Consider the following 12583-nt stretch of genomic DNA (forward strand, 5'->3'; position numbering starts at 1 on the left):
GCTTTGAAACAAATTGTATCATAAGTAAACCACAATTTCACACAATGTACAGAAAATAATTCCCTCACATGAAGGGAATTAGGAAACAACTACTTTATAGAAAAAAAAAACAAAAACAATAATAACATTTGCAAAAAAAGCCAGCCATCTTTGTTCAAAGTAACCTGATCTGATTAACTAGTATCAATGCAACATATATCTCAGATGCCTGATCCTTCTGGAGAAGAGAAATGCCTCCCTGTGTTCTGCCCCAATCCAGCACTTCCTCCTCCTTCCAGTAATCTCTGGAGCTGCAGTAATCCAATCTTCTCTGTGTGTGCAAATTTCCTGAATGAATATTGTTACCTGATACTGAGGTTGTGTCTTAACATGCACTGGAAAACAAAGAGAACATAGAAATCAGTGTAAATGACAGTGTAAATGTAAATATGACAAAGCCAAACATACAGTGGAGGAGAGTTCCTATTGAGCTGAACCCCCAAGCTGGGCTTAGAAAATAAATACTTTAGGTTTCGGGCTGCTTTTTCTCTCTTTTATTGGTGGATTGATTGATTTATGGGCAGACAGGAGCATAACAGACAAAAACTGAAGACAACAGGAATACAAGTTTAATATAATATACAGTTAAAACTTCAAAAGTGAGATTATGTTTCAAATGAAAATCACTCATATAGAAAAGTGCACATACAGAAGAGTGAAGAGTGGTCTTTATTTGAAGGAGCAAATCATGACCCAGAGAGCATAAAAGGCAAGGCCGATGGCAGAAGCTTACAGCATGCCTTTACTACAACCCAAAACATCATTTGTACAATAGGCTGCAATTAACTGCCAAGTTCTTCAGTTTGTGGACATCATTTAGGAAGAAACACAGCTATGATGACAGTTCAGATGAGGGCATAGTCCATTTCTCATTAGAGAAAGGGTTCAATCGATCTGCATGGCTAGACCCTTGTAGAATAGCAGTTTTAAAAATTTGATCTTCTCCATACCCACAAGAGACGCAAGTATACCAATATTTCTTAGGTCCTCTTACTTTTGTGCTGTTAATTTTCTTTCTCAATTCATATAAGAGGTATGTGAGAAATTACATATACTGAGCTATCTATGGTGAACTATTTATCAAAAAGGAAACACTGAATGGCCATATAATTATTAGATCTTGGGCGACTCCTGTGACTCAAAGGAGTAGGGCACTGGCCCCATATGCCAGAGGTGGCAGATTCAAACCAAGCCCTGGCCCTACAAACCACAAAAAAAAAAAAAAAAAAAAAAAGTTAAAATGTTTTTAAAAAAGAATTACTAGATGTTAATGAATTTTTATATTCAAAAATCACTAGAATATTCATTGAACATGACATTAAATTTCATAAGAGGCAAAAATAAGCTTTTAGGCTTTTTTTAAATTTTCAGAATATTTGGGGATACATGTTTTGCTTGCATACTTTACTTTTATACAGATCGAATCAAATGCTAAGTGTACTGTTTCTAAAATTAGTGTTCTTGAAGATCTCACATTAAGGGAATTAGGAAACAACTACTTTATAGAAAAAAAAAAAAATAACATTTGCAAAAAAAGCCAGCCATCTTTGTTCAAAGTAACCTGATCTGATTAACTAGTATCAATGCAACATATATCTCAGATGCCTGATCCTTCTGGAGAAAAGAAATGCCTCCCTGTGTTCTGCCCCAATCCAGCACTTCCTCCTCCTTCCAGTAATCTCTGGAGCTGCAGTAATCCAATCTTCTCTGTGTGTGCAAATTTCCTGAAGCCACCTGAACTGAGTTCTGTCATGTTTGCTCATCACTAACTGAGAAATTACCTCGCTAAACTTCTTCCCTCTATGCCCACTCACAAGCCCTCTTCCTTTGCCAAAAAAAAAAAAAAAAATCTTGCAATCTGCCATCTGCATTCTTTTGATAGATTATTTCCACCACCTCTTTCCTCTTTATTTAGCAAAACATCATATATCTAGTGTTTCAATTTCTCTATCATTCAGTGTTATCCTCCAGCTAGAAAAATGCTCAGAAATAAGAACAAAATAATGCTTTCCCTTGTTTCTAGGTTGGAAGTGCTCTTCAATGGCGCCTCCTACACATTTCTCTACAGAGAACTCTATGCCCTAGTTATTCAGGGCGTTCTGAGGACCAACAGTACTGGAAACAAATGAGAATGCATTACGACTGTAGAATCACAAACCTGCTCAATCACGATGTGCATCTTTAACATGGTCCCCATTGATTTCTTAATGTTTGAGAATATCTGGTCTTTAAAGAGTATTAGTCCACATTTCTTTACCTAAAAATAGCCCTTGGAATACAGCCACCAGTTTCTCCCAGTCACATATTCCACACTGAAATGGCATTTAAAATCACCATATTTCTAATGGAATGTTACTGGGCTACAGCTTTCCTGACCTCTCCACGAATAACCCCATTGTCTTCTATCCACTTCCATAAAATTGAACCATATGCTATGAAGAAACATCACTTTATATGACATGAAATTGCTTACACGTAACAGCTCCACACTCCATCAAACAGCTCTGCATGAACAGGGGCCTCAGCCCTTAATGGCTTCCAAACAGTGAGAAACACAGGGAGAACAAGGATTTTGGTGCTACTTGTCTCACTCATTTTGGCACTGGAAGATCTTCATCTTTACTACATTCTTCCCACCTAACACTTTAATCTACCTTTTACTTAAGAAGTATTTTATTGTACCACCCTGACATTACATCCATCTGCTCCTTTTCTCTCCATGTACTCTCTGTACTGTCTGCTTTCCCAGTTCTTCATCCCCTTTTGTAAAGCTGTCCTCTTCCTGATTTCTTGTCTTTGCTCAGCTCTCGCACTATACTGAGATGGGACTAAAGATTCAGTTCCTTAAGTGATACTCTCGATTTCATCATCTGTTGCTGACACCGGAGAAGACATACAATTTATCACTGTTTTGCTTCATCTTTTCTTTTTTCTACCATACATATCTAAAAGCCAAGATGGTTTTTGGTGCTCACGTTCTTCAATAAACATTATTTCACATGACATTTCCCGTAAGTTGTAGTGCTTACCCTTTACTTGTTTGGGTACTGTCTTGTATCCATTTGAATTGCCAGTCCAAGAAGAACCACTAAGATCCTCCTTGGTAAGATTCTCTGATAAATTCTGTTAAAATTAACATCAACATTGAGTTTAAAGTACTTTATAATTAAAATCAGTGGTATCAACATTTCCTAATCATTTTTGTCAAAAATATTTGAATTATCTACTCTAAGATCAAAGTTTTTTAACCTTTAAAGAAAGAAGAATGTCTTGAAAACCAAAGCATTGCAGCTATACATATGCCCTTGAGATGAACCTTACCTTCCACTTGTGTATGGCTATTGATTCTGTAAATTGAGCATAGGCAGCCAAAGGAAACATATTCAAAGACAAAACATTAACTCATGTTATATAGCAACAAGGAACTTACTTCACCTTCCATAACATTACTTTGCATTCTCCACCAAACACAGATCAACATTGTGAAAAATATAATACATGGGATATCATACTTCTGGCATTACATCCTTAAAATATTTCTCACTCTAGAAATATGTCAGTGGTAACACTAGATACTGGCATAATGGGCAACTTGGGAGTACATCATGTCGAGTATGAGCTCAAAAATGTCAATGCTGCTTCATTTAGCTAAACAAGGCCTTGAAGACATCAAAATGTTTTGTGATAAAATATTTACTGATAGGAAAAATTGTTGAAGAAAAAGATATCCTCTGATAAGAACAACTTGCCTTATGTTTATGTTTAAGTAAAAGCAAGTAAACAGGACATACACTGTGCAACTCCTTCCCAATTAGGAAACGACTTCAAGAAAGTATGGAAAGCCTTAATAAAGAGTGAAGGATGGAGGCGGAGCATGATGGCAGATGGGACGGACATGTAGCCGACCTCTCCCAAGTCATCAGGTGAGAGGAAGAGTGGTCTGGACCTTTCCCACAAGTGGATTATTGGTGTGGTCGGACAGCTGGAGACACTCAGCGAATTGGCAGACTGCTGTATATGAGGGGTAATTTAAAACCACAGACTGTTGTAGAGATTTTTCCCTGCTTGGCCATGCTGGCTGGCAGGCCCCTCCCTTACGGGGGACAGCAGCTTCCAATTACTGGCAAAACACAACTTACGAAAATGTACTCCTGAGGATGGCACCCGAAAGGAGAGCCACTCAAAACCACAGAGAGCTCGGCAACCCAATGGAAAATTGAAGGGAAGGGATACCGCCTGGGAAACAGACATTTTGAACTATCCAAAATGTCAGACGCCTTCCCCCAGAACAACAGGAGTGATTAAATAGACCAGAGCATCCCTGGTGGGGAATGTTGGAGGGGGCTGGCAGTTCAGGCTGCATGGCAAACTGGCAGGTGGCTGGACTGAAAAGTTCCAATTCAAAAGGGAGACTCTGAACCACAAAACTGAGAATAAGGTCCCCGAGCGCTCCAGCCACGGGACCTGTCAGCAGCCACGGGAGCCACCAGCAGCCAACACCCTTCCCCACAGCCGACTGCAGTCGCCAGTTTGTAGAAGAACATCGGAGCAGAGTGGAAAGATTTGTGAAGCATGGACTGCTGCAACGAGTTGGGAGGTCGGACAGGAGTGCCATCTGGAACAGAGCAGCTGAGGTTGCGCAATTCTTAGGTGACAAACTTTGACCAAAACTCCAAAATGGCGATCAGCCAGGTAGGGTGCTTAGGTGGTAACAGTATAAACTGTGAATCAGGTATAAGCCTGGAAACTACTCACAGCGCCTCCTGGTGTCCAGAAAATATACTGCATTATAAATATATTCCTCTGAAAATTGATCCCTACATCATACATACAGATGTATATTTCTACATATGTACAAGAATAATATTTTTTGTGATTGGTGCCTTTTTTTCTTTTTCTCTTTTTTTTGTTCTGTTTTTTTCCTCACCATTTTCTTGGTGAGGAAACTATTATTATTTTTTATGATTTTTATAGACATATTTTTATTTACTTTTTTTCTAATTTTAATTTCTCCTTTCTTATTTCTTTAACTTTTTTATGAACACGACTTTTTTCCTTTTTTTTCAATTATTTTACATTTATCACTATTTTTATTGTAGTTGTTTTTTGTTGCTGTTGTCGTGGGTGTTGTCTGTATGTCTATCTCTGTCTGTGCATCTACGGGCTCGTGTGTCTGGTAGCCTTTGTATATGTTTATGTGATCATTTGGTCTCAATGAGTTTCGTGTTACGACCTGCAATTCTGAGCTCCCAGCACTTCCCTCCACTCTCACTCTGAGGTCTGGAGGCCTGTCCCCCAGGAGTCCAGAGTCTTGTGTGATTTCTCGAGGGGTATGGACAGGACCTGGACTGCAGCTGGTCAGAGCTGATTCTGTGGCATGGGAGTGAGGAGACGATGGTCAGCTGAGAGGGAATCACGCCACAGCGGCAGTGCCCCGAGGCACAGAGCAGCAGTCATCTTTAGCAACAAAAAGGCAAACCCTCAGATTTCCCAAAGCAACTCCCCCTGTCTCCCTGGGCAACCAAAGGAGGCCAGGCATCTTCTCAGATGGCAACCACCACGGAACAGATTTGGGACTGAAACACAGGCCCCATGAGTAAAGGGTTTGCCTGAGGCGGTACTGGCCTGGGTGGAACACGAGGACTAGAAAAAGCACGCGCAGAACAAGGAAACTCCCAGAGTGGGCTGACCAAGAGGACCACTCTACTGAGCATAAGACGCACCCAGCCCTCAGGGGATCATCAGCCTATAGACAAAGGAGGACAGGAGGCTAGAGCTGACAGCTGAACATGCTGCAAATAAAAACCTGCAGGAGTAAAGACAGGGCCTGAGGCACAGGTTCTGGGAATTCAAATAAGCCCCTCCTCTGCAGAGGAATTTAGCTGGGACAGAAACAAACTCCAACAAGGTTGTTCTGTTAGGCCAGTAACATTAATCTAGGGCGCAGCTGGAACAAAGTGAACACCCCCCAGCCTCCATCAACCACCTGAGTTTGACAGGTCTCACCACCCCCTAATGGATAGAGGCAGCGAGCAGTAGCCTGGCTGAGCAGACACAGACTTCCTTGTGATGTAGGTAGGTGCAAACCTCTGGAGTATCTGCTCACTGGAGACAACTGACTGGGTCACAGCCCTGCGGGGCTAGCAGTGACTGGGTGTGACAGAACTTCAAGATGGGGAAGAAGGTATCAAACTTCCCAGACTAATCTGTTTGCTGGGTGGGTCCTCCAGAATTCACGGAGCACCAGAGCAAGTCATATTTGAGTTGTCACCAGACCCCTGCGTTCCAGTTGCCAGAGACCTTTTAAACTCTCCCACCTGAGGCAGGTGCTAACTGACACAATTGATTTGGACCTTTTGAACTGAGCCAATTGCCTGAGGACTATTCAAATGGTGCCCTGGGTGTGTGGTTGTAAGAAAGTTTGATTTTCTTTTCCAATTCTTGCCTGTGGGGGGCGGGGTGACTTAATTGCTGGTAATACTCCACAGCTGATACTTCAACCCAGAGTAACTGTTTCACTAGGGGTGAACAGAGACCAGCTGAAAACAAGACAGAACCACTTAGCCCCACCACATCAAATAGATCCCCAACATCTCAGGCTGTAGCACTGCACGGGTCCTCGACAAGGCTCCAGAGGAAAAATCAAATGGTGTAAAGTAATCATGGGGCACAATTGGCGGAAAAATTCTGGTAACATGAATAACCAGAATAGATCAACAACTCCCAAAGGACAGATATGGCAGATGTAGCTGAAGATCCCATTGATAAACAGCTGGCTGAGATGTCAGAAATCAAATTCAGAATTTGGATTGCAAACAAGATTAATTGAATGGAGGAAAATCTGGAATTAGAAATCCGAAGAGCAATTCAAAAGTCAGAATTAGAAATTTGAGGAGAAATTAAAACATTGTCTCAAGAATTTAATGAATTTAAAGACAAAACCACCAAAGATTTCGATGCACTGAAGCAAGCATTTGCAGCCCTCAAAGATCTGAAAAATACAGTAGAATCCCTCAGTAACAGAGTGGAGCAGGCAGAAGAAAGGATTTCTGACATTGAAGACAAGGTGTTTGAACACTCCCAAACTCTCAAAGAAGATGAGAAATGAGAGCAAAAATGTATCATTCTCTCAGAGAGCTCTGGGATAATTTGAGGAAGGCTAAAATCCGCCTCATTGGAATCACTGAAAGTGATGAAGAGGTCTTGCAAGGCACAGAGGCCCTTCTTCATGAAATTATGAAAGAGAATTTTCAAGATATGTCAAGATATTCTGAAATCCAGACAGCAGACAGTTTCAGAACCCCAGCACAACTCAATCCAAACAAGATATCCCCCAGGCATGTCATAATTAACTTCACTAGTATCAATATGAAGGCGAAAATAATGAAAGCAGCTAGATGCAAGAAATCTATTACCTACAAAGGGAAGAATATTAGAATGACGGAGGATTTCTCTGCTGAAACTTTTAAAGCCAGAAGAGGGTTGTCCTTGACCTTTAATTTCCTAAAGCAAAATAATTTTCAACCCTGGATCCTGTATCCATATAAACTGAGTTTCATTTATTTTGGAGAAATTAAATCCTTTATGGCATTCATATGTTGAAGAAATTTGCCATGACCAAACCAGTACTCCAGGATATTCTCAGAACTATCCTCCATAGTGACACCCCAATCCTCTACCAATAAAAGAACTCACTCAGAAACTTTGATCAAACTCCAACTTCCACAGTGGAGAAAGGACTAAAATTGTCCACTGGACTTCAAAAAACTTGATACCCAAAATTTTACCAGACATATCAATATTCTCCATTAATGTGAACGACTTAAAGTGTCCTCTAAAGATGCACAGTATAGCTGACTGTATACAAAAAGTCAGGTCAGATATTTGCTGCATATAAGTGTAACATCTTACCTTAAAAGATAAATATAGAGTCAGGGTGAAAGGATGGTCATGTATATTTCAGGCAAATGGTAATGAGAAAAAAGCAGGTGTTGCAATTCTATTTGCTGACACAATAGGCTTTAAAACAACAAAAGTAAAGAAAGACAAAAATGGTCACTACATATTTGTTAAGGGTAATCCTCAATATGATGAGATTCCAATTATGAATATTTATGCACACAACCAGAATGCTCCTCAATTTATAAGAGAAACTCTAAAAGACATGAGCAACTTGATTTCCTCCAGCTCCATAATAGTCGGAGATTTCAACACTCCTTTGGCAGTGCTGGATAGATCCGCCATTAAGAAGCTGAGCAGACTTCTAACTCTCTTTGGAAGTGCTCTAAACTTTCTCTTTGTTCTTCCTAAATAAAATCTCTCTTTGCTGCCCTGAGACTTGTCTCAGCCAAGTAATTGAACCAGGTCAGCTGGGTTTGGGGAACTGGGACCTCCAATCCTCAACGGTTGAGAGACAGAGTCTCATTCTGTTATCCAGCCTGGAGTGCACACAATGAGTGTTCACAGCTCATTGCAACCTTGAACTCCTGGGTTCAAGCATTCCTTCCACCTCAGCCTCCCAAGCAGCTGAGACCACAGTCCACAGGCACTAGAACTTAAAGAGCAAGAGGAAGTGAAAGGAAAATTAGGGCAAGGAAACAGATAAAAGAAATCACCCATGAGGAAGAATCAGCAGAAAACTCCAGGCAACATGAAGAACCAGTCCAGAACAACCCCACCAAGGGACCATGAGGTAGCTACCGCAGAGGATTCCACCTATACAGAAATGTTAGGAATGACAGAAAGGGAATTTAGAATACACATGTTGAAAACAATGAAAGAAATGATGGAAACAATGAAGGAAACTGCTAACAAAGTGGAAAATAACCAAAAGGAAATCCAAAAACAGAATCAAATAAGAGATGAATGATATGAAGAATATAAAAAGGATATAGCAGAGCTGAAGGAAATGAAACAGTCAATCAGGGAACTTAAAGATGCAATGGAAAGTATCAGCAACAGGTTAGACCATGCAGAAGAAAGAATTTCAGAGGTAGAAGACAAAGTTTTTGAGATAACTCAGATAGTAAAAGAGGCAGAAAAGAAGAGAGAGAAAGCAGAACGTTCACTGTCAGAATTATGGGACTTTATGAAGCGTTCCAACATACGAGTTATAGGAATTCCAGAGGGGAAGAAGAATGTCCCAGAGGAATGGAAGCCATACTAGAGAATATTATAAAAGAAAATTTCCCAAATATCACCAAAGATTCTGACACACTGCTTTCGGAGGGATCTCGGACCCCAGGTCGCCTCAACTCTAACCGAGCTTCTCCAAGACACATTGTGATGAACCTGTCCAAAGAAAACAAAAGAAAAGATTCTGCAAGCTGCCAGGAGTAAGCGCCAGTTGACCTACAGGGGCAAATCCATCAGAGTGACTGCAGACTTCTCTAATGACACTTTCCAAGCAAGAAGACAATGGTCATCTACCTTTAATCTACTTAAACAGAACAATTTCCAGCCCAGAATTCTGTACCCTGCTAAGCTAAGCTTCAAAATTGACGGAGAAATCAAATCATTTACGGATATACAAACATTGAGGAAATTTGCCACAACAAGACCAGCTCTACAGGAAATACTTCAACCTGTTCTGCACACAGACCACCACAATGTATCAGCAGCAAAGTAAGAACTCAGAAATCAAAGGACACAACCTAACCTCCACACTGATGCAAAAGATAAAACTAAGCAATGGACTCTCACCAAATAAGATGAATAGAATACTACCACACTTATCAATTATCTCAATAAATGTTAATGGCTTGAATTCCCCACTGAAGAGACATAGATTGGCTGACTGGATTAAAAAACACAAGCCATCCATTTGCTGTCTGCAAGAAACACACCTGGCTTCAAAACACAAATTAAAGCTCCGAGTCAAGGGTTGGAAGACAATTTTTCAGGCAAATGGAATTCAGAAGAAAAGAGGAGTTGCAATCCTATTTTCAGATACATGTGGATTTAAAGCAACTAAAGTCAAAAAAGACAAAGATGGTCACTTTATATTGGTAAAGGGAAACCTACAACAAGAAGACATTTCAATTCTAAATATCTATGCACCCAATTTAAATGCTCCCAGATTCTTGAAACAGACCTTACTCAGTCTGAGCAATATGATATCTGATAATACCATAATAACAGGGGACTTTAACACTCCTCTTACAGAGCTGGACAGATCCTCTAAACAGAAATTAAACAAGGATATAAGAGACTTAAATGAGACCCTAGAAAAACTGTGCTTAATAGACGCATATAGAACACTCCATCCCAAAGATAAAGAATATACATTCTTCTCATCACCCCATGGAACATTCTCCAAAATTGACCATATCCTGGGACACAAAACAATTATCAACAGAATCAAAAGAATTGAAATTTTACCTTGTATCTTCTCAGACCATAAGGCACTAAAGGTGGAACTCAACTCTAACAAAAATGCTCGACCCCACCCAAAGGCATGGAAATTAAACAATCTTCTGTTGAATAACAGATGGGTGTAGGAAGAAATAAAACAGGAAATCATTAACTTCCTTGAGCATAACAACAATGAAGACACAAGCTACCAAAACCTGTGGGATACTGCAAAAGCAGTTTTGAGAGGAAAATTCATCGCTTCAGATGCCTACATTCAAAAAACAGAAAGAGAGCACATCAACAATCTCACAAGAGATCTTATGGAATTGGAAAAAGAAGAACAATCTAAGCCTAAACTCAGTAGAAGAAAAGAAATATCCAAAATCAAATCAGAGATCAATGAAATTGAAAACAAAAGAATCATTCAGAAAATTAATGAAACAAGGAGTTGGTTTTTTGAAAAAATAAATAAAATAGATAAACCATTAGCCAGACTAACTAGAAATAGAAAAGTAAAATCTCTAATAACCTCAATCAGAAACGATAAAGGGGAAATAACAACTGATCCCACAGAGATACAAGAGATCATCTCTGAATACTACCAGAAACTCTATGCCCAGAAATTTGACAATGTCAAGGAAATGGATCAATATTTGGAATCACACCCTCTCCCTAGACTTGGCCAGGAAGAAATAGACCTCCTGAACAGACCAATTTCAAGCACTGAGATCAAAGAAACAATAAAAAAGCTTCCAACTAAAAAATGCCCTGGTCCAGATGGCTTCACTCCAGAATTCTATCAAACCTTCAAGGAAGAGCTTATTCCTGTACTGCAGTAATTATTCCAAAAACTGAGGAAGATGGAATCTTCCCCAACACATTCTATGAAGCAAACATCACCCTGATACCAAAACCAGGAAAAGACCCAAACAAAAAGGAGAATTTCAGACCAATCTCACTCATGAACATAGACGCAAAAATTCTCAACAAAATCCTAGCCAATAGATTACAGCTTATCATCAAAAAAGTCATTCATCATGATCAAGTAGGCTTCATCCCAGGTATGCAAGGCTGGTTTAACATACGCAAGTCTATAAACGTTATCCACCATATTAACAGAGGCAAAAATAAAGATCACATGATCCTCTCAATAGATGCAGAAAAAGCATTTGATAAAATCCAGCATCCTTTTCTAATTAGAACACTGAAGAGTATAGGCATAGGTGGCACATTTCTAAAACTGATTGAAGCTATCTATGACAAACCCACAGCCAATATTTTACTGAATGGAGTAAAACTCAAAGCTTTTATTCTTAGAACTGGAACCAGACAAGGTTGTCCTCTGTCACCTTTACTATTCAACGTAGTGCTGGAAGTTCTAGCCAATACAATTAGGCAAGACAAGGAAATAAAGGGAATCCAAATGGGAGCAGAGGAGGTCAAACTCTCCCTCTTTGCTGACGACATGATCTTATACTTAGAGAACCCCAAAGACTCAACCACAAGACTCCTAGAATTCATCAAAAAATACAGTTATGTTTCAGGATATAAAATCAATGTCCACAAGTCAGTAGCCTTTGTGTACACCAATAACAGTCAAGATGAGAAGCTAATTAAGGACACAACTCCCTTCACCATAGTCTCAAAGAAAATGAAATACCTAGGAATATACCTAACGAAGGAGGTGAAGGACCTCTATAAAGAAAACTATGAACTCCTCAGTAAGGAAATAGCAGAGGATATTAACAAACGGAAGAACATACCATGCTCATGGATGGGAAGAATCACCATTTTTAAAATGTCTATACTTCCCAAAGCAATCTACCTATTCAATGCCATTCCTATCAAAATACCAACATCGTACTTTCAAGATTTGGAAAAAATGATTCTGCATTTTGTATGGAACCGGAAAAAACCCCGTATAGCTAAGGCAGTTCTCTGTAACAAAAATAAAGCTGGGGGCATCAGCATACCAGATTTTAGTCTGTACTACAAAGCCATAGTGCTCAAGACAGCATGGTACTGGCACAAAAACAGAGACATAGACACTTGGAATAGAATTGAAAACCAAGAAACGAAACTAGCATTTTGCAACCACCTAATTTTTGATAAACCAAACAAGAACATACCTTGGGGGAAAGACTCCCTATTCAATAAACGGTGTTGGGAGAACTGGATGTCTACATGTAAA

The 12583-nt window shown here is 39.7% G+C and overlaps 1 protein-coding gene across 1 annotated transcript in view; it reads right to left on the minus strand.

Annotated features, from left to right (window-relative positions):
* Window positions 1-151: 151 nt before the first annotated feature.
* Window positions 152-12583, minus strand: part of LOC128574065 (uncharacterized) — a 38418-nt gene continuing 25986 nt past the window's right edge. Inside the window, exons 6-7 of the mRNA XM_053574705.1 lie at window positions 3069-3162; window positions 152-374 (exon numbers count right to left, since the gene is read on the minus strand). Coding sequence (XP_053430680.1) covers window positions 184-374; window positions 3069-3162 — 285 coding nt within the window. The 3' untranslated portion in view covers window positions 152-183. The remainder of the gene's footprint in view (window positions 375-3068; window positions 3163-12583) is intronic.

This window comes from Nycticebus coucang, chromosome 21 (assembly GCF_027406575.1).
Source record: "Nycticebus coucang isolate mNycCou1 chromosome 21, mNycCou1.pri, whole genome shotgun sequence".
In the NCBI taxonomy this organism is placed as follows: Eukaryota; Metazoa; Chordata; class Mammalia; order Primates; family Lorisidae; genus Nycticebus; species Nycticebus coucang.